General features: G+C 36.7%; 4 protein-coding genes across 4 annotated transcripts in view; 2 read left to right on the forward strand and 2 right to left on the reverse strand.

The window, feature by feature from the left end:
• Positions 1-5,739, forward strand: part of LOC135696630 (bifunctional 3'-5' exonuclease/ATP-dependent helicase WRN) — a 36,989-nt gene extending 31,250 nt beyond the window's left edge. The window contains exons 29-30 of the mRNA XM_065216093.2: positions 757-923; positions 5,530-5,739. Of these exons, the coding sequence (XP_065072165.2) occupies positions 757-923; positions 5,530-5,661 (299 nt within the window). The 3' untranslated portion in view covers positions 5,662-5,739. The remainder of the gene's footprint in view (positions 1-756; positions 924-5,529) is intronic.
• A 153-nt stretch (positions 5,740-5,892) lies between these two features.
• LOC135696693 (uncharacterized) lies at positions 5,893-11,031 on the forward strand. The gene is made up of 3 exons (XM_065216180.2): positions 5,893-7,857; positions 8,394-8,599; positions 9,192-11,031. The coding sequence occupies exons 1-3, from the start codon at positions 7,107-7,109 to the stop codon at positions 9,699-9,701; spliced, it is 1,467 nt and encodes a 488-aa protein (XP_065072252.2). The 5' UTR covers positions 5,893-7,106; the 3' UTR covers positions 9,702-11,031.
• Positions 11,032-11,673: 642 nt separating this feature from the next.
• On the reverse strand, positions 11,674-17,813 carry LOC135696715 (uncharacterized). The gene is made up of 8 exons (XM_065216202.2): positions 17,624-17,813; positions 16,590-16,755; positions 15,583-15,746; positions 14,770-14,826; positions 14,261-14,371; positions 13,620-13,749; positions 12,621-12,729; positions 11,674-12,249 (listed from the first exon to the last, which is right to left on the reverse strand). The coding sequence occupies exons 1-8, from the start codon at positions 17,731-17,733 to the stop codon at positions 12,104-12,106; spliced, it is 993 nt and encodes a 330-aa protein (XP_065072274.2). The 5' UTR covers positions 17,734-17,813; the 3' UTR covers positions 11,674-12,103.
• A 2,380-nt stretch (positions 17,814-20,193) lies between these two features.
• Positions 20,194-26,822, reverse strand: LOC135696705 (synaptotagmin-10). The gene is made up of 4 exons (XM_065216191.2): positions 26,580-26,822; positions 22,484-23,187; positions 21,841-21,973; positions 20,194-21,338 (listed from the first exon to the last, which is right to left on the reverse strand). Exons 1-4 carry the CDS (start codon positions 26,584-26,586, stop codon positions 21,025-21,027), a joined length of 1,158 nt encoding a protein of 385 aa, XP_065072263.2. The 5' UTR covers positions 26,587-26,822; the 3' UTR covers positions 20,194-21,024.
• Positions 26,823-26,978: the final 156 nt, after the last annotated feature.

Consider the following 26,978-nt stretch of genomic DNA (forward strand, 5'->3'; position numbering starts at 1 on the left):
CTTTAAATTACATCCTAACGATTTACGATCAAATTGAAAGCAATCCAGTCTAAAAGTCTGGAAAAATTTAAAACAACCAGCTTGAGCCGCTGTTTACTGATTCTTATACATCATAGTACATACGCTATTTGGTATAGAAAACGACGGTTCTGTTGCCTGATAATCACATTATGCGTGAAACTCGGAGTAGCAGCTTAGAACCGTCTTTTTTTACACCAAATAGCGTATACACTATGATATGTAAGAATCAGTAAACAGAGGCGCAAGCTGGCTGTCTCAAATTTTTCCAGACTTTTGGACTGGATTGCTTTCAATATGATCGTAAATTGTTAGGATGCATTTGAAAGAAACTTAGAAACGTCTGCATATTATATGTCTATACGGCATCGAACACTTTATGACAGACCTGTAAACAGCGATTTCCATTGAAACAGTGTATAATTATATCTTATGAAAATTAACAATACCTTCCTATTGGGTACCAAACTGTTCCTTTTTTCATTAGACTGTGGTTTTATAATAGCATACGATAAATTGTTTTGCAGGAATCAGAAAATTTGCCAAAACTTGTTGAAATATTGTTAAAATTTAATATTGCTTTGCTTTATTTGCTATTCTTTCAATATGGTGAAATATTCGTAATATGATATTAAATATTACTATATTAATTCGAATACCATTGCTTATCATCTGGTATTTTGATGTTATAATTAGCAATGTAATGTGTTTATTATACATGTATGCTCTCATTTCCAGATATAACAAGTGTTAAAGCTATCAAAGATGCGCTTCCGTACTCAATAGATTTTGGTAAACTGAATTTCGTGTTAGCAATGTTGGAACTCAATTACGGCTTTGCAGAACGAACAAATTCAAAAGAAGACAGTGGTGTCGAAAGTAAAAGAAAAGACAACAGTAAAGAGGTGTGTATCTCCAAGATTTTGCGGATTCGTTGACAGGTCTTGCTAGCTAGGACAAAAATATGAAACCTTGGCTTCATTTTATTGATATTTTTGGTGATGTACTCTGAAATCTCTAATGATCATTCTGGGTAATAGTCGTCTACCAATGACGTTTTATTTTATATCCCTCTCGCCACACTCATTTATTATTTACTATTTTCTACCAAAATCGTCAACAATGAAGCAACAAATTTATAAAATCTTTGGAACCAATCGTAGCAAGAAAACCAAACGAATCTGGAAAGGCATAAGCTTGTTTCAATGGACAAAATTTGTTTGGAAGCTTTGTGCACACTTGCTGGAATAAACTTTTTCTTGATATCTATTGACACCAAAATTCCATCATTTTTCTCCCGCTTATTCCGAACAACAACCACTCACTTTGCCTATGCACCCCTTCTTCACCCCTTTTTCACCCAACCCTTGCTTATTCTAACAGTAAAAGTTCCTAATTTGGTAAGCAAATAAACGAGGACATTCAATCTTGGACAGAAATATTTTCTATAAAACTTCTGATGCTGGAGAATTTTCAGTGATATCATGAATAAGCTTCAAATTTATTTCTACAAGAGCTCCTATACTATACAGCTTCAGAATCGCCTTTGGTTTGGAGTGAAACGTACTGATTTAAATTCAGAATTTATTTTCAGAATAGTTGCTCAATTTCATTGGCTTACTCAAAAATAACTGCAGATCATCACTGCTTGTACACTTTTTGTTTTTATTTATTTTTTGTTTTGTTTATTGTGGAGGGAAAAATAAAGACACTAGCTTTATTTTTTAGCAAGAACGGGATATGTGTTTGCTACAATGACCATGAATGTCGAACTTAGCTTGGTCCTTTGTAAATATCCGCAACCTTGGCTCTTTGACCCGCCAGACGTTTATTTGTTAAGATTCTGAATAATATTTGTCACAATCTGTCTTGGGACCATTCATGTTAAGTGAGGCGGATGGCCACCTTTTTAGCCAAGGGTTTATCGCAGTTTGGCTGGTGTTGACAAATAAACGAGCTCTGTATTAAAACTTTCTCGTCTTTTCAAGTTTGGAATTGAGATACAGGAATCTGTTTTATGAAGATCTGCGCAAGGCATTCAGTTTGCTGTGCGTCCAAACAAATTGCATGGCGTGAAAATTACTGTTTGTTTTTCTTTCTCCAACGCTTCTTCAGTTTATGAAAAATGCACGATGTACTAGCCAAGGTTTGACAGATTTTCCTTAAAGAGACAGATCAAGTATCTATAGCTGTGTTTTTAAACAGACAGATTTAATATCCACTTGGTTGCAAATTGATTCTTGTTGTGGAAGACTGACTTGATTTGCCAGGATTTGCCAGGAATTGAGATACTTGCGGTTGTTAAGAAGAAACAGCTTAGGAACCCTGGAGAAGCTCTCTTGTTTCTTCAGATTCATTTGATCATTTGACATTTGCTCTAAGCAGTTATTGAGCAGTTATTCTTCAATGGACTCTAAAGGAAGAATTAAGGCACAATGTAGCGTAATTGGGTCGTGATGTAGCTACGAATTGGGCGCTTTCCTGGTCTTGGTACCTGATTTCAGAAAGTTTTGTTTTCAAAGAGATCTTTTTTGTTTTTTGCACAAACATGAACATGATTCGCGAACTCGTAATTAACGCTTTGGTGTCGTTCCTTGTCTTGCGCGCATCATTTGCATATTCGTACCACCCTCACGTGCACCATGTTCGAATGGCTCATTTCCACATGGAGGATCGTTCTCCAGCCATCGAGCTACATGCAACGGACGACGGTGTGCATGTAAGAACTAACCCTGCATCCCTGGATGTTGCATCCAACATACCGCAGTCTCACGACTTCTCTTCACGATATTCGTATAATCGATATGGGAATAACCGTTGGGGAGGAAGGCGTGGCTCGGACTCAAGAAATGGATGGAGTAAGCACCGAGGCTATAGAGGAAATTCGAGGCAACAGAAGGCATCGTATTATGATGATGTTGACCAAGATGATGGTGCTAGACAAGACGGCCATGCTGAAGCTGATAAGAAAGGAATCGACCAGAAAAATAAAGCAATGAAAGAGACAAATAGGTCAAAGAGGCCAGACATGAGTGTCATAGCACCCCTACGGCCACATCTTGAAGAGCCTGTTAAATATGAGGGAGAACCATATAATTTTGATATTTTTGCACAGGAAAGGGGATTGTCAGGATTTAAGACGCATGGTTTAAAACATGGACTGATATACAGGAACGGGAAACATCACCGTCGCCATCATTGGCGTCGACGATTGTCTGCTAGGCGAGAAAATTTTGGTCGAGGGGGTTCGCCTGATATGCAAGTGGATAGAACACCAACACCTTATAGAGTTCTTTCTCCTGCAAGCTTTATTGGAAACCAGTATCTGACACAGGAAAACCCAAGTCAGAGCTATGATAATAATAGAGAATTTGATAGATTTGCCCCACCCAACTTGATTGGCAATGTATCTCCTCTGGGTTCGTTAGCCGCTGGGTTTTACGAAGTGTCAGCTAATTCGATGCTTACCCCTTCTACTATGGGCAGTGAAAATATTGAAACTAACAGAATGATGCCTGGAACCACAAGGCAACTAAACAGGCCAGAAAGATTTAGGTCCACTGCTTCTATGTCTCCACAAGGTGACGGAGTCTCTCCACCTCTAGGGAAGCCAGTTGGGGGATTCATGAAATTTGTTGATTTGGGCCATGCGCCAAATGGGTTGGAACAACCAGATTATTCGAAATCAAACTCAAGAAACAATGAAGACGACAATGATGACGATGACTCGACAAATGATGACGAAGAAGAAGATAATGCTCCTGATGACGAAGACGACGAGAATGAAGACAATGCTAAACTTAGAGACAAGGATGATGATTGAAACTTAATTTTCGTACTAGTGTTGTTTTTTGCCTTCCTTTATATTCTTTTTGATATTTTGATATTAAACAGTGCCTTGCCTATTTAATCCTCTTATTTATTTGCTTTTTGGTTTTCAAGCTATGCAATAACGAAAACGATTGATTCTAGAAAGCATTTCAAGCCCATCTCAAATACATGGCTAGTTTTGCTTAGGCCTTATTTCTGTTTTCAATTACTTTGCAAACTTTGAAAAGTTTCCTTCATACTTTAAACAACTAACTACGATTTATTGTTGCAGCCATGTAAGACCCCGTTTAACTTTGCCTTTAGCCCATCATTATTGTGAAATTTCTGTAGTTGCTAATCTTTAATTCTGGGAGCATAAACGTCTCATGGGAGCATTACTCACGAAGGCTCGTGGCTTAGGTGTAAAATGCATTTGTAGTAAACAAGAACAAACCCGCTTAAAACTATTCAAAAATAAGATAACAAATATCCTCGCATCAAAATAAACAGTTATTTTTTTGGTAGAATAACGCACATAGGAATTTAGGATAGGGTCCCAAAGGTATAGAGGATACATCAAAACTGATCCCTTTGGGTATGCCTTAGGTATGTCTAATCCTGAGAGATCCGTTAGGCCATTTCACTGTCGTTGAGTTTTTTGTGGATACACGTGGCCGCTGTCATTTGTCTAGAAGATCTAATGCCTTAGCTTGTAAGTTTATTATTCATTCAAATTACAAATACAAGATTGTTGAGTCGATAATGGACCATATGCCATCATTTGTGTAAAAAATTGAAATGTCACGAAACAGTTCTCGTTCGCACCCACGTGGGGAGACTAGGGAATTGAAGCATAGCCTTGGTTAGAGTTTGTTGCTCTAAGGAGGAGTTTATTTGCTCACAAATGATTCAAGTACACTCAAAAACGGGTAGATCCTAGAACTGAGTTGGCACCCTATCGCCGTTTTCTTTGCCTGCAAGCTGCCAGAGAGCTCATCTAGTCATAATATATACCCAGAGACTAGTAGTTCTAAAAAGAGCCCTTTTCTACTTTTGGCTATTGTTTTTTTGCGAATTTTTCCCGGAGGCTCTCTTGTACTTTCTATAGCAATACAGGCCCTGTATATAAACTTTTAGGGGAACGACTCTTTTACAATACATCAGGGCTGTTCTGTGTTTGTTTGCTTTCTGATCTGGAATAGCACTGATAAGATGTTAATTGTGTGGAAGAAATAAAAAGTTGGTATGCCAATAAGCATATGATAAAAACATACATAGAGTGAGTGATTGGTAATTAGTAAAAATATTGAAAATTGAAGGGCTCTTGTTCAGTGGCGGAGCCACGGGGGGGGGGGGATGTGGAGACTAGTCCCCCCCCCCCACTTTTTCAGAAAGTCGGTCCTTGAGATTCTTGCAAACCTGATAATAAAACTTCGGGGGGGGGGGGTGGGTGATATGTACGTTATCTAGATCGTCAAATTTAAATGACATTCCTTGGGAGACGACAAAAGGTGTGTCAGGAACCACGCCCTTTTTCCTGATTGAAACATTTTTTTCCGGCGGATGCAACTCCCGAGCTGGAGCCGCCACTGCTCTTGTTTATTATTAATCAACTAATTAGGCCTTGAAATTTGCCTGACGTAAACTGGAATCGAATAGAAAAGGATTTTACTAATTAACAATATTCTCTATAAATTTCAGCAATCTGAAAAAGCTTCTCAACAGCCAAAACCTAGTCAACTTGGAAAAAGAAAATGCCCTGAATGGATGACAACAACCTCCGCTGCAAAGGGCTACAAACGCTCAAACAGTAAGAATAAAAGCTTGTTCTGATTAGTTAGACAATTTTTAATGTTGCATAAATTTGTATATTTTGTCAAGTTTTCTAAAGGAGTTACTCTTTTCTATGGATTTTCTTGTATTTGTACAGTAACTTTAAACCTATGAAAGGTTTTTTCATGTTATGATGCTCGACACATTTAGTTGGTATAAAAGAGGGAGAAAGTATCTCTTTATCAACTTGATGTTTTCTGACTCTTCAGTGACGTTTTCTTGCCAAATGTACCTATGTAAAATTGTTCAGGGAAAACGATTTAAAACCGTTTTAATTATAAATGCAGTTATCATAAATGCCTAGAAATGCAATCTTGATATTTGTTTGTCCAACTTTAGGCAAATGAATTTTACCCTGTCTGATCTCTTTCAGTTTCTTACTTAGTCTTGTTGCTACTTAGAAATAAAGTACTCATTTACATTTAGTTTTGTACTGTACTTGTATTCGAAGACCCAAAATGACTACGAATATTTTACACTTACGTTCAAAAAGTATTGGGACACACTTCGAAATTTCAAAGACATTTTATTGTAACAAACTTGGAAAGACTTTTTTAAATCTTTCTCATTAAATAAGTACAGCAGCTATTTCCACGAAACTTTCACAAGAACCGATTCCAACGCAACGCCATAATTCGTTTATCGAATTTGTCCCAATACTTGTTGAACGTAAGTGACGTTGTATTTACTTTGACGACATGGTCACGTCCAGTTGGTCGATCGACACCATCTAAAAGTGTCCTTTGTCAAGAATCCCCATGTATTCCCTTCATTTTTTTTTCATTTTAATTTCTTTAATTTCTTAATTCCTTACACCCATGTTTACCTTCATGGCTAGAGGTTATTTTTAAAAAGTCCTAAATTCAAATTGACCTCACCAATCTCCACCCGGTTCTGCATTTTCGTTACAATAGCTTCAATACAAAGTATACGTACAATCTTTCTGTATATGTAGAATCTGCCTTTTATTTTTCTCGTCCATATTTCATTATTCTCACGATTCAATAATGTCCGAACGCTCTACCCTTATGTTATTTAAGTTGGTTCTTAGTTATTTGGATATCAAACATTATACATTTCATTGTTTATTTAATCCCAGGGACATTTTTTTGATCAGTAGTCGATGGTTTCTGAAAGTATGAAATTGTGTTCACTAATTGAACTACATTTATTATAAATAACAAACCTTGGCCAAAACACTTGGCAGAAGTCTGTAAAAGAAAAGGTTAATCTGTTTTAAACGTTGTTTGTTTTCTCAGTTTTTTTTAAATGTGGCACCAATTCCTGGATAAGTTCTTTAGTTTATGAAAATTGGGGTAATTTCAAATAGAACTTTGGTTCGAGGCCCACCGTGTCCATGGCAACGTTGTTGTCGTTGTAAAATTGGGCCTAGCTCTTTTATTCTCGAAAAATGATGCTTGATCTTACGATAAAAGAATGTTGAAATGGGTAATAAACAAGGGAAGTCAACAACAGGGATTTCTTCAAATCAGGTTTTAGAACCGGGCCAAGGAACACACGAATCTGAGGATATAGGTCCTGTTTCGCCAGAAAGACGAGCAGACAGTGCTCATGGAGGTGCCAAGTCTGTAGCTACTGAAAATAAAAACACAACGATTCCGATTGACCAATTCAATAAATTCTTAAACTGTTTGAAGGCAATGCCTTTTGATATTGACGAAAATGAATTCCAGAATATTGCTGCTCATTTGCAAATCGTGACTGTTGATAAGGGGGAATCAATTCTTGAGAAAGGAAGAAGAGGAAAGGGAATTTATTTGGTGGCCAGTGGACTTTGTGAGGTTATGTCCGATACTAATGAAGTCTTGCGTGTAATAAAAGATGAAGATTTCTTTGGAGAAGTTTCTTCCTTCTACGGAAGGCCTTGCACAGCAACTGTAGTATCTTCAAAGAATGGGACAGAGCTGTTATGGCTTCCTAGAGACATTTTAGAAAACATCTTACACGTGCCTGTAGATTTTCCAGTAGGGAATTGGTTTGTCAAACGAAGATATGTTGATGTTGGTGGAATAGCAAGTAGATATGACGTTGTTAAAGAAACATTAATTGATACTGTGAAAGAAGCAGCACCATTCCGTGGCTGGTCATTAGAGGCAATCAAAACGGTAGTAGAAGCAGTTATTGCTGAAGATGGAATCATATGCTATTCCCAAGGCAGTGAACTTTTCTCTAGTGGTGAGTTACTTTAAAACCAAAAATACAAATACACTTATAAACCGAAAAGACAATACACTGTAGAACCTCCCTGCACACTTCTTTCACTTGGTGCTTAAAATGTAATATTTTCCAGAATGGGACACATGGAGCTAGGCCCAAAGTGAATTTAGTTGGAAGTATAGAACGATAAGATGAATTAATAACCCTAAATATTTGAAAATTATTGGAAAAACCAATGATCCCATTTGCCAAAAAAGTAGGATCCCATTTGCTATTCTTTATTTGCCGACAAAGCTGAAAATTTCCTACAAAGCACCCATAAATGGCAAAAGCTTCCTGTTTTTACTATAAAATCTTCTTCCAAGGGGTGTGTCATATCCCCAACACTGCCTCCCATAGCGGTGGCCCTGGATACAATGTTATTCTCATTCTTAGTATATTTGGATTTTGTCTCCAGTATTCTCCTTCATTTTATTCCCATTTTCACTATAGGGATTATGTTTCTGCAAGCATGTTTGATAAACAAAAACTCTAATGTCTACATCTTAAAACAGGTGAAGTTGATACAAATGGGTGGTTGATTATAAATGGTGAAGTTGAGCTACTCAGCGCAACTGATCAGAGCCTTGAGGTCCTGAGTGCCTGGCTTACAGGTTTATGGTTTGGCGATGAACAGCTTTTTTGTTACACAGAAAGACAGATAACAGCTAGAGCACACACTCCTTGTATGGCAGCTATTTTCAGGGCAGAGCATTTTCAGGTAAAACAGAAGACTGTTGATAACATCTCTTAAGAAAGTTAAGGCCGGAGGACCTATATAATTTCTAAACAGAGATCTATGATTTCTGTCTCAAGTGGTTTCCAGTGGGTCAAGGTCCCACATTCTTCCTCACAGATTTCCCTTCATTTAAAATTTCTTCGCGACATGCCTGGAATGCATCCATGAGGAGATAAAAGGATTCAATTTTCAACCAATTTTCCAATTTGTGCTTTTTTGCTTAAAAATGTATCGTTTTAAGCTCAGAACTATCAATAGTATATCATTGAAACCTTACTATGTAGTAGTTTTAAGAACTTATATCTGGTTCACTTGAATGCATTACTTATCTGCCAACCAAATGAAATAATTTGTTGTTTGGCATAAGCAACCCAGGCATAAGGCCATATGTAAGAATGACAAATTTGGGGAATCGGGATGATTAGTTGTAGAAATGGTGGCCAAAAGATGTTTGGCCTTGCACCTACTGGCAGCATTAACTTCCTGTCCTTTGAATAATTAGATACCAACATAAGCATTTTTGTGACAATTATAATCATCAGATTTATAACCTTTCCAAATATTTTTTGTTTAGAGGATTGCAGAAAATTTTCCAGTTGAGCAAGCAAAACTTATAGAGTTGAGTCTATCATGGAAAAGATTCACTGAAAACCAAGACAGAAATCTCCAAGACAAATATGCTGGACAACTTGGTAGTATTATGACACAAGTTGTTCTGAGAAAGTCAGCTCTTTTATCACTAGTTCCTCATGGTATGGTATATCGTATGGCACTGAATGTCATTCATCGCCGTCTGAAGAAAGACCAGCTTGTGTTTACAACTGATGAATTGCAGCATAAAATGTTTGTTGTTTTCGCCGGAGTTGTAGTTGTTGAGTCACATAGCACTGTAAGCAGCAAAAAGCTGGAAATGTCACATTTTTATTACCCCACAGAGATTGAACCAGATGATGTCTCTGCAAGAGCTCTTCAAGATAGTATTGTGGGGATTATTGATGTAATGTCTTTTAAAGCTGTGCAGGATCTCTATCCAGAAGGTGTAATCAATTGGGACAGAACTTTGAATATTGTTGGTCATTGCTAGCAGCTGTACATATATACTTAGGGCATGATGACCACACCTCATAAAACAGCTCTAGCAATGCACTAGTCTTGACATACCAAATTGCTAGCAAGATCAAAGAAAGACATTTCGTTTCAGCATGTTTTCAAAAATTGAAGTCGTCTTTTCCCTGAAAAATGTCCTCTAAAGTCAGGGGTCATGCTAGATAAAGCCAGTAGGTCATGGCCACTTTTGGGCTGCCTCTGTCAAAACATTTAAAAGACCCAATGTTGTTTTGTTGGAACTTCAGTCCGCTGTACCTGCTAGCTAAAAAAACAGCTTTATTGTCCGATGTTAATGGAAGTCCAGAGTGATCATAAAGTATGAAAGCCTAAAAATATGGCTTCTCCCCCCCCCCCGCAAGGCTCGTATGCTTTGCTTGTGATTCCCTTCCTCCTTTACGCATATCTATCACCTGCAAAGGGGAAAAGATACATTGACAAAGGGTGTTGTGAAACATCGTATTTATTTTACCCCAGGTGCTTAGCCAAGGTGATATGATAAAATTGAGGAAGACGAGCAGAGCGCAACCTACCTGGGGAGGTCTGGGGGAATATTTATGTGACCACGCCCTTGGGAGTGTCGGAGAATACCTCTTTTTAAAAAAAGATTTGTTATTGGATTATTGAGGATTTCCGTTTTTCTCAACTTTCTGATCATTTCAGGTTGCTGCCCCCTTACTCCCTCCCTACAAAAAGTTTGCGAATGTACGTAAATTTTGCCTCGAACCAACCTCTTTCACGATCAAACACTCGTGGAACCTACCCCTCCCATTTAACTTAACATTCTCATTGCAATACAAATCATAGGTTCCTGGGACCTGATTTGACTGGCTTCCAAGTACGGCTCTTGATGTCACGTGTGTTATTTATGTAGGGCAGTAGAGTCGTATTTTGTAAATATTCAGAAAAAGAAAGAACATGAAAAACGTTCGGTTTGAAGGCACATAGAAGCCTGGAACAGTAAATATAAACTATATTTTATAATTGTGGTAGGGTTAACTTTAGATCTGTATTTATTATTTTCCAATTTTAAGGAAAGTTAGTAGTGAAGGATTAAAGGCTTGGTAGGATTTGGTTGTGTACATTGTTTCTTGGAATCTGAATTTGTCAGGCTTTTTGTGTAATGGAGAACTCATTAAAAGAAGAAAGATGAGAGCGACGATGAAAGATAAGGGAATAATGGGGGAATGCAGAGTTTACTTAAGTTTTAAGCAGGTTTTCCAATATTTTTGCCAAAGTGGGACAAGTCCAGCCATAACAAGAATCGTAGAAACTGCGTCATCGTGCTTTCACCGCACGGCACAACGAAAAACCCAATAAAACCCAATAAAAGGAAAAATAGTTAAAAACCTTATAACCTATTGTTGAAAAGCCAAAAAATCTGACTCAACGAGTATTTAAGGCAATTGTTACAAAATAATTAAAAAAATGCTTAAAAACTTTTCTGTACTATGGATCTGAGAGTATTCAAATAATTCCTGCAATGGTTCAGATCTTAATTTTCTGTAAGAAGTTTACACGATTCTTTGTGTGAACTGTCTCAACCTAACATTTAGTTCTCTCCATTCTATCACTGCGCAAAATGCAAACATTTTAAACCTCAGTGTATAAACCGTATACCTTGTTTTGGTCCAAAGTAGGCTAGTCAGAAAGGCGAGCACATGACTGTTGAGGTTGCCCAATCAGTGCCACTTGTCTATTGAAAATAGTATCAAGAAAACTTTCTGACGTGTCAACAAAACGCTTAAGAATGTCTTGAAATGCTTTCCAAAGCTATTCTATATTTTTATCACTATAAAAATTGTTTCCATCTGTCATTTAGCTCCCTCAATTTCTTGCAAAATTTCGACCTAATTGAAAGCTGGCAATACAAGCATAGTACAGGATACAAAAAATGATATTGGACATGCACAATAGAAACATAACAAAGTGATACAAAACGGTTTGTTCGCTTCGCCTTGAAAAACTCTCTTTTATCATTGTTATTAGGTCGGCCAAAAATCCTTTTGGCTCACCTTAATCGAGACTTGTTACAAAATATACAGTTAGCATTACATGATTCTGAATACAATAAAATCAGTTTAATTAAGTCAGTTTTGTTACCAAAGTGAGTCTTGTTAAATGTGGATAGTATAAAATGAATCTTTATCGATTACGTAGATATATTTCGTCGACAAATCATAGTAGTAAGGTGTAATTATTCCGTTTGGTAAACCATGTTTAGGACTTCGCTTACCTAATTCCCTCTCCTTGATATTCTCGAAAATTAGGTCTTGTTGATCAATAGATCTTAAGAATTTACAAATAGGGACACACAATTACAAATAATTGTTATCCTAAATTCATTTGAATGTACAGGTATTCACACAAAATAGCAAGATTCTACATTAAATCTAAAAAGTCTGCGACCTCATCAATTTCACGTTTCCTTGCCTCTTGATGTGCCCAACGTTCTTCAGCCAGTTTTGGACTTATATTCCACCTATCGTGATAAACAACCTTTCCACATTCGATGCATTTTTTCCCACCTGTACAAAATATTGACACATTACTTTCCTTGCGATTCAAATACACATCAGAACATTTTAATTTCTTCGCCGATTTCAAGCCCTATTGTGACTTTAACATTCTCATGGCTTAATTCTATTAATTCTCATGGCTTCGACGATCTCCAGAAAAGGTTTTCATTTTGTTAATTGGCATTAGTTATTTGCTAGCATGTCCCCTTGCGTTGTCCGCAATTTTTTTTTAAATATCACAGAAGTTTCAAATCAATTCTGGAAAGCCACAGTGTTATCTGATTTTACAAAATTTTCTGTAGAGGAATCAAGTCAGATTGTTATGGTCACTCTAGCTGATCTGTGGCTAGTCTCAAGAAACTGTAATTGTACAAACTCACCTGTAAATGGTGGTGTTTTCATATAGGCGTCCATGCAGCCAAGATGGTAAATATGATTGCAATAAATCCAAACGACCCCTTTTTCATCATCTGGGTTTTCAGGATAGTCCTTGGTGTATTTAATAAAAATTATTTATTATCATAATAGCTTACATAAGAAAAATTAATTTGAGCTGAAAATTATTGTGTATAGTTCCCTATTTAAAGTTTCCAAGGAGTTTACTAAAAACAACTTTTGTACAGGGCTTTCTTAAGAACCCAGCTTTAACTTGTAAAATGAATGCTGCAATGTTTTTTAAGCATATGGAGGGGGAGGGGAGAAGGACGGCAAATTACGACATGAAAATCTTGCCAACCTTTGGGTGAAATTATACTGTCTTATCTGTAAATCATTTTGTTTATGTTGGAAATCTTGTACACTGTCCATTGTCTATATGTGTATTTTTGCAACATTGTCTATGCAAGCATTTGTTCAAACATGTGATACACAGATTAATAAATACAACTGTTTACTCATCTATATACAATGTTCAATGCCAAAAACAGGTGTAAGTTGTAAATAAGAGTTGATTGCCATAATGACACAACTCTTCAAATTATGAATTATAATTAAATAAGGTAATTAAAATTGTGAAACGCTCAAAATTATATTTGTGACACCAGGGCTATTCATTGTTCTGAAGAACAAACACATTACTTCTTGTCCAGATTCTAGAAGTCTCTTTATCAAACAAATCAGGCTTATATACATACACTTTTGTAGCACTTAACCTTGTATGATTCACAAAGGGAAAATTGCAACTGTGAGCAGAACAGAGAGCTTTATCTTATACTTTGAATCAGGAGCAATATATTACATTTCGATTGCAAGAAAAATTTATAACTGATTCCAATGCCAAAGAATAATTTGTGTAAAGTAGTTAACTCTATTTTGCCATTGTAACTACTTAGCTGTCACTTCCCAAAAGTATAATTAAAAATTTAGCAAGCACTGCTTACCTCAGGGTTTTTAGGAAGAGCACGTTTACCACAAAGTTTGCAAATACCACCAGGGAACTTTTTTATGCAGTCTTTAACAAGATACGATACAACTGGCTTTAATGATGGTGCAGGTTGAAAAGGTGGTGCTCTACGGCAAATTAAAGTGATTTAAATATTAAAAACCTCAATATTTAACTTTCAAAATGAAAGAAAATAATTTCAGTATAGTTTGCAAATTATCTAAGACTTCAATTGTTTCATACAGAATAACTAGATCATATCTTCTCAGGGTGTCTAATGGGGGTTTCTGAACTGGAAAGAAAAAATGGTCAATGGCACTCCCAAGCATAGATATTTTTTCTTTAATTAGCAATACCATACAATGAAAAAGTGACATTCTGTAAATACAATGATTGTATTTATCACATGATACAGTACCTTTTTCCTAATATCACAATTAACTTTCTAATATAATGATATATGTCTGTCAATAAGATTGATTCCTATAGACCTAGCCAAATGCCTGAACAAAGTTCACACATCGAGTAAAAATTCTGCAAACAAGTTAAGTTCATTGTTTGGTTAAATGTTCAGTAAAAAGACCAGTCATTTGGCCAAGGCTTACCGATGAACAATTGACAAAAAATTATAGTACATACTTTGGGTCCTTTTTCAGAGGTGGCTCCACACATCTTCTTGCTATTTCAATACTTTCTGCCATAAAATGTGTCTCTAAAAATGTTGGGAAATTGCAGCTTTTATTTTCAACCCTGTAAGAGAAGAAAATTTGGAATTTAGGCTGTCATGAAACTGCAATACAAATTATAATTAAAGGTGATTTTAAACAATATCAAAACAGTCTTGGCTCTGGCGCAAATTCAAATTATGCTTTGGATAGAGGGTTTCTGATTAGGTTTATCTTTGACCTTTAAACAAGCATTTATCTATTTTGCAGTTTGAATGTAAGGCATAAAGGATAAATATTTTGTTTCTTGACACCTAGCTGAATACTGCCTTTATTTCCAACATGAAGGGAACCAATTTCAGGTCACCAGTCTTTCAAATTATGCTTTTTGTTTAAATTTTTGGCACAAGATTACAAACACTCAAAGTGGTTGAATCAAGTAACAAACTCATAGCATGAGCTGAAAAATACAACCACGCATACCTTACACAATCTGTTGGATAAAATTCTGGAACTGTTACTTTCACATCTAGGAAATATCTAAAAGCAAACAAATTTTCTAGGATGTATCTCAAAGATGCACAAAGCTGGTGACAAGCATTAAAATTTGAACTTGTAAACTGATATCAACATAAACGTTAACTTTTAAAAAAACTGAACAGAAGTGCATGACATCAAGTAAAGCTTAAAATGACATTAGATACAAGAGCCTTTGCCGTGGGCTTAAGAATTGATTTACAGTTTGAATGGTTCTTAAACTATGAAATATATCTTTAAAAAGCTGAGCAATTTTTGCCAGTACTGAGGATCCTCGAATAAGCAGCCCCTCAAAGAAGCGCCCTACTTAAATAAGCCCCCATCCATGGCAATAGAACGTGTTTAACACACTCTCAAATATATTTATTTCAACTATCTTTTTTTTTATGTTTAAATTCCCTATTTGACTCATTTGTCTTCGCATCCACTAAAATAGAAAATATGGCCCCGCTTTGAGGCTCAAAAATTAAACAAGCATAGGCGCTTATTCGAGGATTTATGGTACTAAAGAAAATGACTTTTTCATTTTTAGTTACTTCCAAAACTCCTAAACATTGCAATGCTCCTTTTACATGCCAATATGGGTCTTCACTATATATTCATTATCATTCACTCTCTGTTAATCAATGAACATATGGCGCTAGATCCTTGGTACTGGAAATTTTAAAAAAATCTCATCAACTTCACAATATACACTTTAAAAAGTTAATGAAATTTACTCAAAAGGTTGACATAATGAGATTTCCCCTGTTGTCTTACCTGTCTTGACATATTTTATACCTAAGAACACCAGATTTTTGCTTTATTTTCAGGTCATCTTGACTGTCAACTAACGACTTCTTTATGTATGATACTTCTTCTGAACAAACCATTAAGGGGTTATCATCCAGAAACTTTGATATGAATTTTGTCATGGAAATTACCTAAATAATACAGTATTTAATTTAAAAACCAGAATCTCTAGAATCTGTTACAGAAAAAGACATAGAAATTGGGGGCACAAGAGGGACAAGGGGTTCTTACCCCCTGCTTTTCAGAAACAAAGGTGAAGCACTTTCTGCAGCTCACAGGGGTGCCCCTTTGTTGCCTACATGTGCCCCAACTTGTGAAATTCTTCCTACATCTTGATAAAAGAGAATGCACAAACATGTTACCATGTGACACCACAACACCAATCACAGGTGTTACATGCTATAACTATTCAGACATCTACCAAAAGCTATTTGCATTAATGACAGGGCTTGTCACTTTACTGTTCATATTTATGATGAGGAATCCTATACTTTTCAACATCAATACAATGGTAATACCAGGTATAGTCGGGTCAGGATGATAAAGCTATGATCATGACTCAGCTATGAACATTACAAAATACTACAGCCAGGCCCTTCCCCAGGGAAATTCATTGAATAAATCAAGATATTATAGGCACAAGAGACTCAGACTTTGGCCAAAGCATTGATGCTTATTACATTTTCCATCTATTATGTGCATTGAGATGTTACTCTCGCACACTGCTGGGGGTATTTTTTTAATATCTTGTTATTAAGATGCAAGCTTTCTTGAATGGTACAATGACTGTTTATTGATATTTAATTAAATATTCTATAGTTTTTGGACCCTCAAAAGGTCCCCCTAACAATTAGCTTCCAAGAGAAGCATTCTGTAACTTAGGAATAACACTGGCAACAAGCATATCTAGCGAAAAAAACAAAGATCATGAACATGTATGTTTTATATATTAAACATGTATTAGAAAAATTTACCTGAGCCCTGCCAACTAATTTTTTTGCCTCTACATCACATCTTTCACTCAGTAAACACAGAACTTTAACTTCAAATAAATTGCTTTTCAGTTCAATGATGATTGGGTTATCTGGATAATTTTCAGGAAACTGGAATTGACAAAGCAATTGTCTGTGTGGAGTTTTGCTAAAATCAGAAGATTTGGAAAAAATCATTTGAGTAAGGTATGTTTCTGTCCTATGTATTAAAGTGACAAATTAAACATATTTACAAAATTGTTTTAAATCAACAGAAAATACCACCCATGATAAAGCACATCATGATCAACAAGACTTTCGGTGTGAGGAGGGCCCAGTGATTAGGGTGGTAACTACAGATCCAAAAGTCTGTGGTTTGAGCCCCCGACATAAGAAAACTTCACTCATAGATATCTTGGTGTAGTCCCATTGAGAGGAAGGACCAGGTTGCTGTTTGATGAGCACAGCTTTTCAGTATCCTTAAAAATATCCCGTGCTAGAAAAATACAAATACAGTTTGTATTCCTGCTGTGGGTTTATTGATTTAACCTCAGGCCTTCCTGGGAATGAATTAGCAGAAGTGTGGCATTTCGCACCCCTAGACAGTTTAAGGCGTGTGATGGAGGTGATTTAATAACTTGCTATGAAAGATCCCAAATTGTACATACATGAGATCAAGAAAAAGTGCCAAACTTTCCATTCAATTAAAATTAGTTTGAAAAAAAATAAAAAGAGGGTACGGTACTGTTTTTATTTCTTTTCTAGGGTATCATTTTACTGTTACATTACAGCCTTTTTTATCAAATATCGATTAAGACTTGAAGTGTTCATGCCCTCAAATTTGGTCCGTTTTCTAAATCAAAACAGTTAAATAAAATTATTGAGTATGCTTCGTACAATGAAGAGTGTAGGTTCTTGTGGAAGGGAAACAACGCTAATTACTTTATCGCTTGTTGAAAAATTTTTTAACACATTCGGGAAAAATCGGAAAAATAGGCCTAAACAACCGGTATAACCGAGTAAGCAGTGAAACTTACACAAGCTTTATTTGTATGAGCTGTCTGTTGCAACCAATAATTGCTGCACAGTCTACCATATTCTTTAACCTGCCTTTAATATCCTCAATTTCTTTGCCAATAAAGTCCATTTTCTTTATCCGCAGTCTTGGTGATTTTTCAATTTTTCTTTTTTCAATTCATATTTCGAAGCAATTTTTTATTGATCTCGTTATCAAAAAGATGTGACCTCGTTTACCATTGCCGTAACAGAAAATCGTAATTTCGAAGAACTAAACGCCACTGATCTAGGAAATTATCAGTGGACAACAAAGATTGGAATCAATTAATTTTCATACATAATGAATCACTGTGAAAATTATTAGTAGAATTTATTGTCATTTTACATAAAATCTTTGGATTGCGCTCTTATTGTGAAGTGAAAAGCAAATTTACATTTTGTGTTGTAGAAAGATAGGAAATTCAGTGTGGTAACAGTGGCATGAAATTTGCTAAAGATTACCACGCAGCAACTACCCTTATATAAAAGTTTTTTAAAGAAAGTTTAGTGTCCAAGCTACATGTACCCCTTCCAAGCAACTTGTGACAAACAGAACGCCACTTGGAACAAAACGTAGGAAAAGTACATTTTGGTCCAACATTTTGACTACAACTGTCCAAAGATACAAGTTTGGAAGTAGTGAAGCATTGCACCGACGTTTAAGTGACATAAAAAGAGACCCAGAAATGGTACGAGTGCATTACTTCCACATATTAACCAAAATTGACACCGATGTGCCAATTGGTTGCAATATAGTAGGGCTATAATGATTAGAAATTTAGGTCACAGTTGTGCCATAATGTACTAAAAAGTAGAGAATGTTTTCCTATTATTATTATTATTTAACATCATTATTATTTTAGAAAGTTTGTCATCTTTGTAAATACGTAGGTTAATGCTGAAAATCAAAATAATCATGTGGATGGTTTCTGAGATATTCATTAAGGCACAGAGGGGCAGATAAACGATTATCAATTCAAGCTCCCTTCAATGAATTTGGAACAAATAAGTGAATTTTCCCAGGCAGTTAAAAAATGGAACTTTGTAGAAATGTTTCCTGGTGGATATTATGCCAGAGTACTAGACTAAGCTTGTATAATGGAGTGAATCGTTCAATTGTAGAACGGATGTGCAATATACATTTATGCCAATAGTTCCTTGTACAAAGAACAGACATTACCGGTGAAATTATTTGCTCTCTATATAAGCGGAAACACAAGATAATAATATAACAAAGGATTAATGCTAGTTTTGTATCCATAAACTGAGTCAAGCAATAGAGGAATTCTTCAAATAATACTGTAATACGAGGTTCTCCGTAGTCAGTAATATTACTATCTATATGCGTAATGTTACCAAGGTAACGATGTAAGTTGACGTAAAAAGTGTGCAAAACAGAGAGATCTATATGTTTCCATAGAGATCAAAACATAGAGATCTGTGGAAGTAATGCAAAACATAGAGATCAAAACAATATTATCCTATCTCTATGGTGCAAAACAATTATGATTAAGCTTAGAAATGAACGAAACTTAAGAAAACGACGTGGAAATGATAACAGAGCACGCTTATACAGTGCTTCTTAGCCAAAAAGTACATTTCGTTTAACATCAGCTCGTATTTTCCAGATGATTTACTGGCTAAATGTGTCAAGATGACGAAACCCGAAAATATTAATCAAACCTTGATAGAATCTTTCTATTGTTTTGAGAGGGCTGAGCTTTCGATTTGTAGTTGCTCCAGGCTTATTCAAGCTCACTTCGACCTCCTTTTGATTGATTATCAAACTGTTAGAAAATACAGTAAATTATTCTACAAGTTGTATATGAAAAGGGAGAGGGGAAGAAAGGATAGCGAGTGGAGGGAGGAGAGATAGGAGAGAGAGGGGAGAGAGGGGAGAGAGGAGAGAGAGGAGAGAAAGAGGAGAGAGGGGAGCTCAAAGTGGGATTATTTTCGAGAGAGAGGTGGTTTCGAATTCCCACTTTTTCAAAAGCATGGCATGAATTTTGTCCAAAACACAGGGAAATTTGTTGAGGTGGAAGTTTGTGTATTTATGAAATTTTAACGTCATTGAAATATGTTTGATTCCGATGCATTCAAATGTAGCAGTGAATAACAACGCTATGGTTGCATGCTGTCAGTAAAATCGATATTAGCGCTTTCGTGAAAAAAAGGCTTTCCAGACAAAAACTCAGGAATCAGGGCAATCAGGGGGGCGAGTAGAGGGAAGAGAGAGGGGGCCTGGCCCCATATATCCTAGAGGGTTCCCAAACAAATACGTTTACAGATCGAGTCGAGGAACAATTTGCAATGCGAATATGTACTGAGTTTGAAAATGAGCACATGTTGCCTCACAAGCCTTTCTCTCATGACTGAGTTAGTTTGTACATGTTTGTACATTACCTCTGTGAGTTATTTTTAATATAGTCATCGCTATATTACTATAAAAGTTGTTTGCCCCCCCCTCCTCCCTGCAATGTACATTAATTACAGGCAGATGCACTTTATGAATTAGCATAATCAAGAAAGATTGACACAAATAATGACAGAATGCTGAAAGATATTTCATTTTACTTAAAGAAAGAAATATAATAGACATACATAAGGCAGTTGTTTTAACAACTCTAGACAGCACTTTTACTTATAGAAAACCCGAAAAACAGTTACACATACACAGACCTCGAGAGATAATATCATAGCAAACCAAACATAGAAAGCATGGGGGTAGTACCATTCCAGCTGAAGCAACATGTCATCCCTGCTAAACTTTGATGTCGTTGTTATACTAAAAGTATTGGGAGTCAAGTGTAGCAGAAAAATATTTTCCCAAGGTTATCAATTATTATCAGACAACAAGGGTAAAAGACAACAGCCCCGGCCTTAATATGCATACAAGATGCAATGCATTCTGTCGGTCTTTGATAAACTACACGAGGAAGCAAAGAAAAAAATACAAGAACGATATAAGGTTTCTAATTATTCTTAATTCAATGACACCCTTTCAGTCAAACCGCATTATCGAACAAAAGGCAAAAACAGTACAAAAGAAATAAGATACCAGAAAAATTGATTTAATGATTATGTTCCCCATCCTGTATTACCCCCCCCCCCCCCCTCTCGCCCATACTCAACCCATAAGGAATTTCAGAACTATCTAAGAGTTGGAGGGGAACCGAAAGAAAGGAGAATACTTCTATATGTTACCCCCTATTTCGATGCTTTTGTCAATCCCAAAAATCAATTTCTCGTTATCACAAAATTGCCAAAAATGAGCAGGGTGTATAATTTGATCTCAGCAAAAAATTGCTTAATTAGAATTGGTATTCAAATATTCAGCTCCATTTATCAAAGTTTCTTTTTTTAGTTGATATTCTATTTTATTTCATTCCAAGTCAGTAACCGTATGCCAATGAGCAATTGGTCTTCGGGCAGATAACAGCATAGCTTCCCAATGTTTTCGGCCAAGATTTGAGTCTGAGTTTGTCCCAATGGTAACTTGACTAAGGACCTTCTCTTTCTTGTTTTCTGACCGCAGAATTATCCGTATCAGTATCTGAGCCTCTTTCACACGTTCAATAGGTACGTGAAACACAAATGCCTCATTATATACAGGTGAGGTGCTCCTTCGCACTGCATTTGTCGTTACTGTTTTCATGGTGCGATTCCCTTGGATAAGACTGATTCTCAAGAAGATATCTTCAATAAGAGATAAAAACATAAAAATGGTAAAAATTGACGCTGAATCATGGGCTGAAATTTGAAATGCAACAATTTTCATAAAATCTGCATGTCACGACAAAACATCAATGCATAGACATATTTCATAATCCATGAAAGAAAGAATGAATAAAATGCACTATTGTAGCCTGTGAAAGCAGCCTCGGCAGTAAAAATGGTTTAAAGATCCTCGTGAATAGGTAGGAAGGAGCATAGACACAGAAAAAATTTCGGAAATGGGAGGGCAAAAGGGGCCCCTCTGTGAGCTACAAAAAGGTACGTTTTGAAAAGTAGGATGGCACATCCCCCTGTGCTTTTCTGATTCCTACGTCCATGGTTAGCAGTTTTGCTAAAAGTGTCCCTTAAAAAGCCTACCTAAGTGGAGTAACAGAGACGCAAATAAATTTGGTGAAGTGTCTAGTGTCTTTCACATTTTATACCCGCAATTGCCTGAACAAAGAATTTCATATTGTTTACATACCTCCGGTTTCCATTTCTTCAATTTTAAGATTTTTTCCCTTCAGAGCAACGAATGTTAATCTTCCTGAAGTAGGCATGTAGCAAAGTGAGATAAGAATCTCAGGTGACGAATGTGAACGGCCAGTCAGCAAATCCTGGTAAGGAAGGACGGAACATAAATTATGTGAAGTCAATCACTGCACTGTATGGAAATAATTCGCTCTCATCATTCAATGAACAAATGTGATCAGTAACTTGCTTTAAACCCCCCCCCCCCCCCAATAATCCCCTCTATGCATGAACCGAGAGATTTTTTCCGTGCATGGAATCGATAAATTTTACTTTTTAAACATCTCATTTATATAAGTTTATCTTCGTTTTGTTCGTTCGAGTATCTGCTTAGATTTCCAAAAGTTATAGAAACCCTTCATCTACCCCCACCCCCGCTTATTCTGAAATCTCATTTAATTTCCGTTGCCATTTTCGTACAAAATAAGCTCGCAATACAACTAGCCTTAACAGCATTATCTTTTTGTTTATTGTATAATTTTCGAATATTCTACCAGCGGTCCTACAGGCAAAGGGGGGGGGGGGGCATTCCCATCTGTAAAATGCTCAACTATCTCCGTTATTTACCTTCAGATTTAATTTAAAGTACGACTTACGTCTCCGTTTCCAGTATGTTCTCTAAAATCTAGCTTTTCCAGACTCGATTCTTCGTGCTCTGTTCTGGGTCTTTTTAGAAGATCATACTTCAGATCGCTGATCATTAAATGTCGTGAAAATCTATCACAGACGTGTATTTCGAAAAGGAGGACCCTTTTGTCTAAATCAGAATACGAGACTTCAAATTCACACAGCTCGTCGACCAGGTTATCTTCGTTGATTTGCTGCAACTCTGATTCGAAGAAGTCTTTCTTGTCTGGTAGCAGACACGCAACTATATATAAGTAAGCAACATTGAGCAAGCTTTGGCAAACTGGGTAGCATGTTACACGACGAATAACAACCTGCAAACGTTTTCGGTTGTGGTAGTATGTTGGTGTGAATTCGAATTTACCGATGCGTAGCTTGCGCAGGTCTTCATTGTAAGGAGGCGGAGTTGCGGAGGGGCTTTCACTCTCTATGGATTTAAATGACCCTTCCTGGAAAATGAACTCTTTTTGTTCACCAAATTGCGGTTTCAATGCTTCATCTTTGAAGAACGAGCGTTTTTCATCTAGCTTCTTGAAGGACCCCTTTTTGTCGCGTTCCAGTTGAGTCTTGCGTTGGTAACAGCATTTGATAACGAGGTAACCGATTATAACGACAAAAGCAGCGATGAAAATTGAAATGCCAATCAGTAGACCAAGTTTGACGTTCTGCGAAACTGAAAATGAATTGTTTGCAAAAATTACTACATGTCCGACGAAAACTGGCCAACTGCATCAAAGTCATCATTGTGTGGGTTTCCCACTATTTCCTTTACGTATGATTAGGGCCTGTGCCACAAGGGTGCCCCACCCACTTTTTTGTTACATTTGAGTTTAAACTAGCCGAAATCTTCAAATTGGTTAAACCTGTAGATTACAACATTAAACCATAATCTGCAAGTAAATTAGTGTTAGGAAACTTTTGCCACAGCGTCGGCTAAGGGTAGGGGTAGAGGGAAGAGAAGAACTAACTTTCTTTGCTGCGCCCCAGTTCAGAACCAGTTACCTGTGGGCCCTGATGACTCGTAAAAAGGGAAAAAAATCGAGTTTCGGATTGATGAAATGCTGATTATAAAACAGCCTTATATGGGAGTACCAGGTATTTTGGCATGATTGCGTGATCGGCGTATTTTCGATGCGTTAATTCGTGAAACAAATTTTTATTATGCGTGAATGCGTGAATAGAAATTGGCGCGTGACCACTGAATCAGCATTACACATGGCGTGATTGAGTAAAAATGAGTGCTGCAAGCGAATTTCGAAATGGAGTGCTTTCGTTTTTTCAAGCAAAAAGTGTTGGTTTCCGGTACCAGAGTCAATCTCAATTATTCAGAGATTCCAATGCTGATGGCTCTGCCAAAAATAAATTACAACTATTAGATAGTTATTAAAAAATCAGAGAGCTTCTAGGGGGCGTGATCGTAAAATTGAATTTCTAGTACTGTGAAAGTGTGATTTGCAATTTTTTACGCGCGATTGCGTGATTTATCATAGATGCCTGGTACCCCTTTATAAATGTTGTTTAGAACCCTGTTTTAAACAGAGTTAATCACCCCCTTGTTGCGATCATTTTAACCTCGCTTTCACTTAGGACATCCGGGACATTTGTAGGTTTATAAGGGGTGCATGAGTGCTACGCCCCTCTACAAGGTCTATGCATGTTGTAAACGGTTGTTTGCCACTGCAGCAATGTTCAATCTTTTAAGTCTCCTCCCACCCGCCTCTCTTTCTTTGTCTGCTTATTCTTCCAATCTGGCTATCATTCTTTTCCCGAAGACCTTTTCGTCTTATGGGCAGGTGCATCAGTCGGGAAAATGTTCCCAGTGGTGACACCGACCTTAGAAATCGGTATTCTCCAGGCAGTACAAGGGCTGGTGCACCTAGCAAACCCACTTCCTGGAATAAGGTTTTTTCTGGATAGTTAGCCACTATCAGGCACTAAGTAATATTTCATTTCTTGGCAACTGTTTTAGGGCAAGCTGTTAATAATTTGAGATTGGGGTATAACTACATTACTATTTAAAAAGGGTAAGGATTAACTGAAAGAGTGGGAGGGTAATGGGCGTAGCAAGTGAGACCAGTCATGGGAAAGGGGCGTACGTTTTCTCAATTGCCACAAAACTATTTTTGTGTGCAGCCATTTAGAAAACTTGTACCAATACGACTTTCAATCAAGAAGCAGCCAGGCTGATTGTACTATTTTTGCCATTTGTTACAGAAGCTCTACCAAGGAGAGGTCGTGAAATGGAGTATCAAAAAATCACGTTCACTGGCTTCCACTGCCACCACAAAACAGATGCTAAATTTGGGTTGAAATAAAGAAATATGCCTGCTTAGCTTTGCTTTGAATAGGCTGTATCATACAAATTTTTATGTCACTGAACAATTTTCCAAATTATCCTGGATTTTAGTAAACGTTTGTAATGTTTATTTAAATCAAATTGGTACATAGAAATCGTCATGTCGAAAATAGTCTGTCCAGAGAATTTCATGTTGTTTGGAAAGTCAGGTCGCAAATTTCGCAGTTTTCAACATTTACCATCACATTTCACTGTAAAATACTACTCCAGTGAAATGTTTTGAAATTTTTTCAAAATATATATTATTTTCAATTAAATATTCGCCTTATCATTCAAATGTTTGAATAGTATCTCGCGATTTTACTGTCCAAACGACATGACATTTCTTATAATGACTAATTTCAAGATCACAGTTTCAAATCTGAGGTCCATTTTTTAAAAAAAAGATCAGTAAATAGCGACATGCAAAATCAGTGACATCGAACCGAAACCAGGAATTTCTGTGACAAGGTCCAATCTTAGACCCCGTTTACACTGTCCCGTGCAAGTTGGGAACCGTGACAAAACTGTCGCTGTTCGGCCTTCCGTTTACACTAGCACTGTGGAACCGTGACGATTTTGCTCTGCTATCCGGAACAGTTTTGACCCTGCTTTGAAAGCGAATCACAGACAATGGCATAGCCATAGCTAAAATACTAAAGACCCTGTGCGTTAAAGGGCCATGGTAGAAAATAAGGTATTTAGGGGGCACACCCTTTAAAAGCTAATTCACGTCTTTCCCTAGAGTGTAAGCGTCGCAAAACAGAAATGAGAGATCCAGTCTATAAGAATAGGTAAACAAATTGAGAGTATAAAATTTGCAAAATTCCTCAAATTCTAACCTTTTTGTCGGGTCAACGAGGGGTGTATCACTTTTCCCAAACAGAGTATGAGATTTTTTGGAACAGTAGGATTTTTAGGGACTTTTGACAGATTTTACTCGAAAACAAAAGGATTTCTGCCAAATGCGTACGAGATTTCTGTGGTATGATATGTTCTCGGGTAGCAACAATTTTGTTTCCAACATCTCTTTTACTTTGAACTTATATTTTAGCAATAATTTCTTTATTCAAAAATTACCTTGAACATTCATGGGTATGTTTCTCAGTCCAGGCTCTTTGTACAATTGCTGGAATGCCTATTTATTGTATTTTTTATCATCTTATTGTTTTCAAAAAATATCAAACTAGGATACAGTTGAAATAGACTTTTCTAAGGTGACTGCAGTTAGACGGACAATATACAAGAGTAGCAACAATGCTCAGATTTTGTCGAGACTGACTTTTTCCGACAGTAACGTGGGAAGACACCGTTAGTTTTTAGACAAAAACACGTTTTCATCCTGAAATTTCTGGACGGGCACTGAGGGGTAAAAATACTAGCTGGGCGGGAAATGCTCCCCGTGCCCCTTTCCCTTTGGCTGAACGACAGCGAACATTCTTGATCGTAAAATCACAACTTTTACCAGAAAGTAGTTGATCGAATGCTTGAATGACTTGAAGCCAAATTTTCGCGAGAGGAAGAAGTTCTCTTGTTGTCACCACAATTGTTTTGTCTAGCTGGTGAGAAAGCCATAGCTTGATGATTCTGAATGAAAATGCCAATTATTTTTGCTGCCAGCTTGTTGTTTTTGCTTTAAAATAAGTTACCTGCTTATTTATACGCGCAAAATAATTATCTTTCAAAGGGAAATTTGCTACTAAACGAAAATGCTTAATAATTACACTCACATGTCATAATCCTCTGACGGCAACATCCGTCAAGAAAATACAGAATTTCTGCGTTTCTTCTAGGGATAATGACAAAGATTTCCTTTATTTGCCATCTGTCCCTACATGCTGTCTGCCATTTTCAAAATAAACCCGAAATTCAGAAGTTTCTGCCTCTGCCAAGGTTGACTTGCGGTTCATTAATCTTGGTGCAGATACAAAGACATTCAAATCTCAAAGGTCCGATCTCCTTGAACGGAAGAAACAAGGGAACAGGGGAGATTGGTCTACTGCCTACAAAACAAAAACAGAAAGCAATTAAGTTAATTTGCATAAGAAATTTCTTAGCACATTTGAGTCTTTTGTCATAATTTGGGTAACGACAAAGACAGCTTAACAAAGCTGCAAATAAAAGACGGT

This window comes from Rhopilema esculentum, chromosome 17 (genome assembly GCF_057945365.1).
Source record: "Rhopilema esculentum isolate cy_ngs chromosome 17, ASM5794536v1, whole genome shotgun sequence".
Taxonomy (NCBI): Eukaryota; Metazoa; Cnidaria; class Scyphozoa; order Rhizostomeae; family Rhizostomatidae; genus Rhopilema; species Rhopilema esculentum.

Coding starts and splice junctions, on each gene's coding strand:
- LOC135696715 (XM_065216202.2), bottom strand. CDS start 17,733: ATGGACTTTATTGGCAAAGAAATTGAGGATATTAAAGGCAGGTTAAAG. Junction 15,747..16,589: donor AATTAGTTGGCAGGGCTCAG/GTAAATTTTTCT, acceptor TGTATTATTTAG/GTAATTTCCATGACAAAATT. Junction 13,750..14,260: donor CCTCTGAAAAAGGACCCAAA/GTATGTACTATA, acceptor AATTTGCCGTAG/AGCACCACCTTTTCAACCTG.
- LOC135696705 (XM_065216191.2), bottom strand. Junction 21,974..22,483: donor AACATACTGGAAACGGAGAC/GTAAGTCGTACT, acceptor CTTCCTTACCAG/GATTTGCTGACTGGCCGTTC. Junction 21,339..21,840: donor TGAAGAAATGGAAACCGGAG/GTATGTAAACAA, acceptor CTCTTATTGAAG/ATATCTTCTTGAGAATCAGT.
- LOC135696693 (XM_065216180.2), top strand. CDS start 7,107: ATGGGTAATAAACAAGGGAAGTCAACAACAGGGATTTCTTCAAATCAG. Junction 7,858..8,393: donor CAGTGAACTTTTCTCTAGTG/GTGAGTTACTTT, acceptor ATCTTAAAACAG/GTGAAGTTGATACAAATGGG. Junction 8,600..9,191: donor TCAGGGCAGAGCATTTTCAG/GTAAAACAGAAG, acceptor TTTTTTGTTTAG/AGGATTGCAGAAAATTTTCC.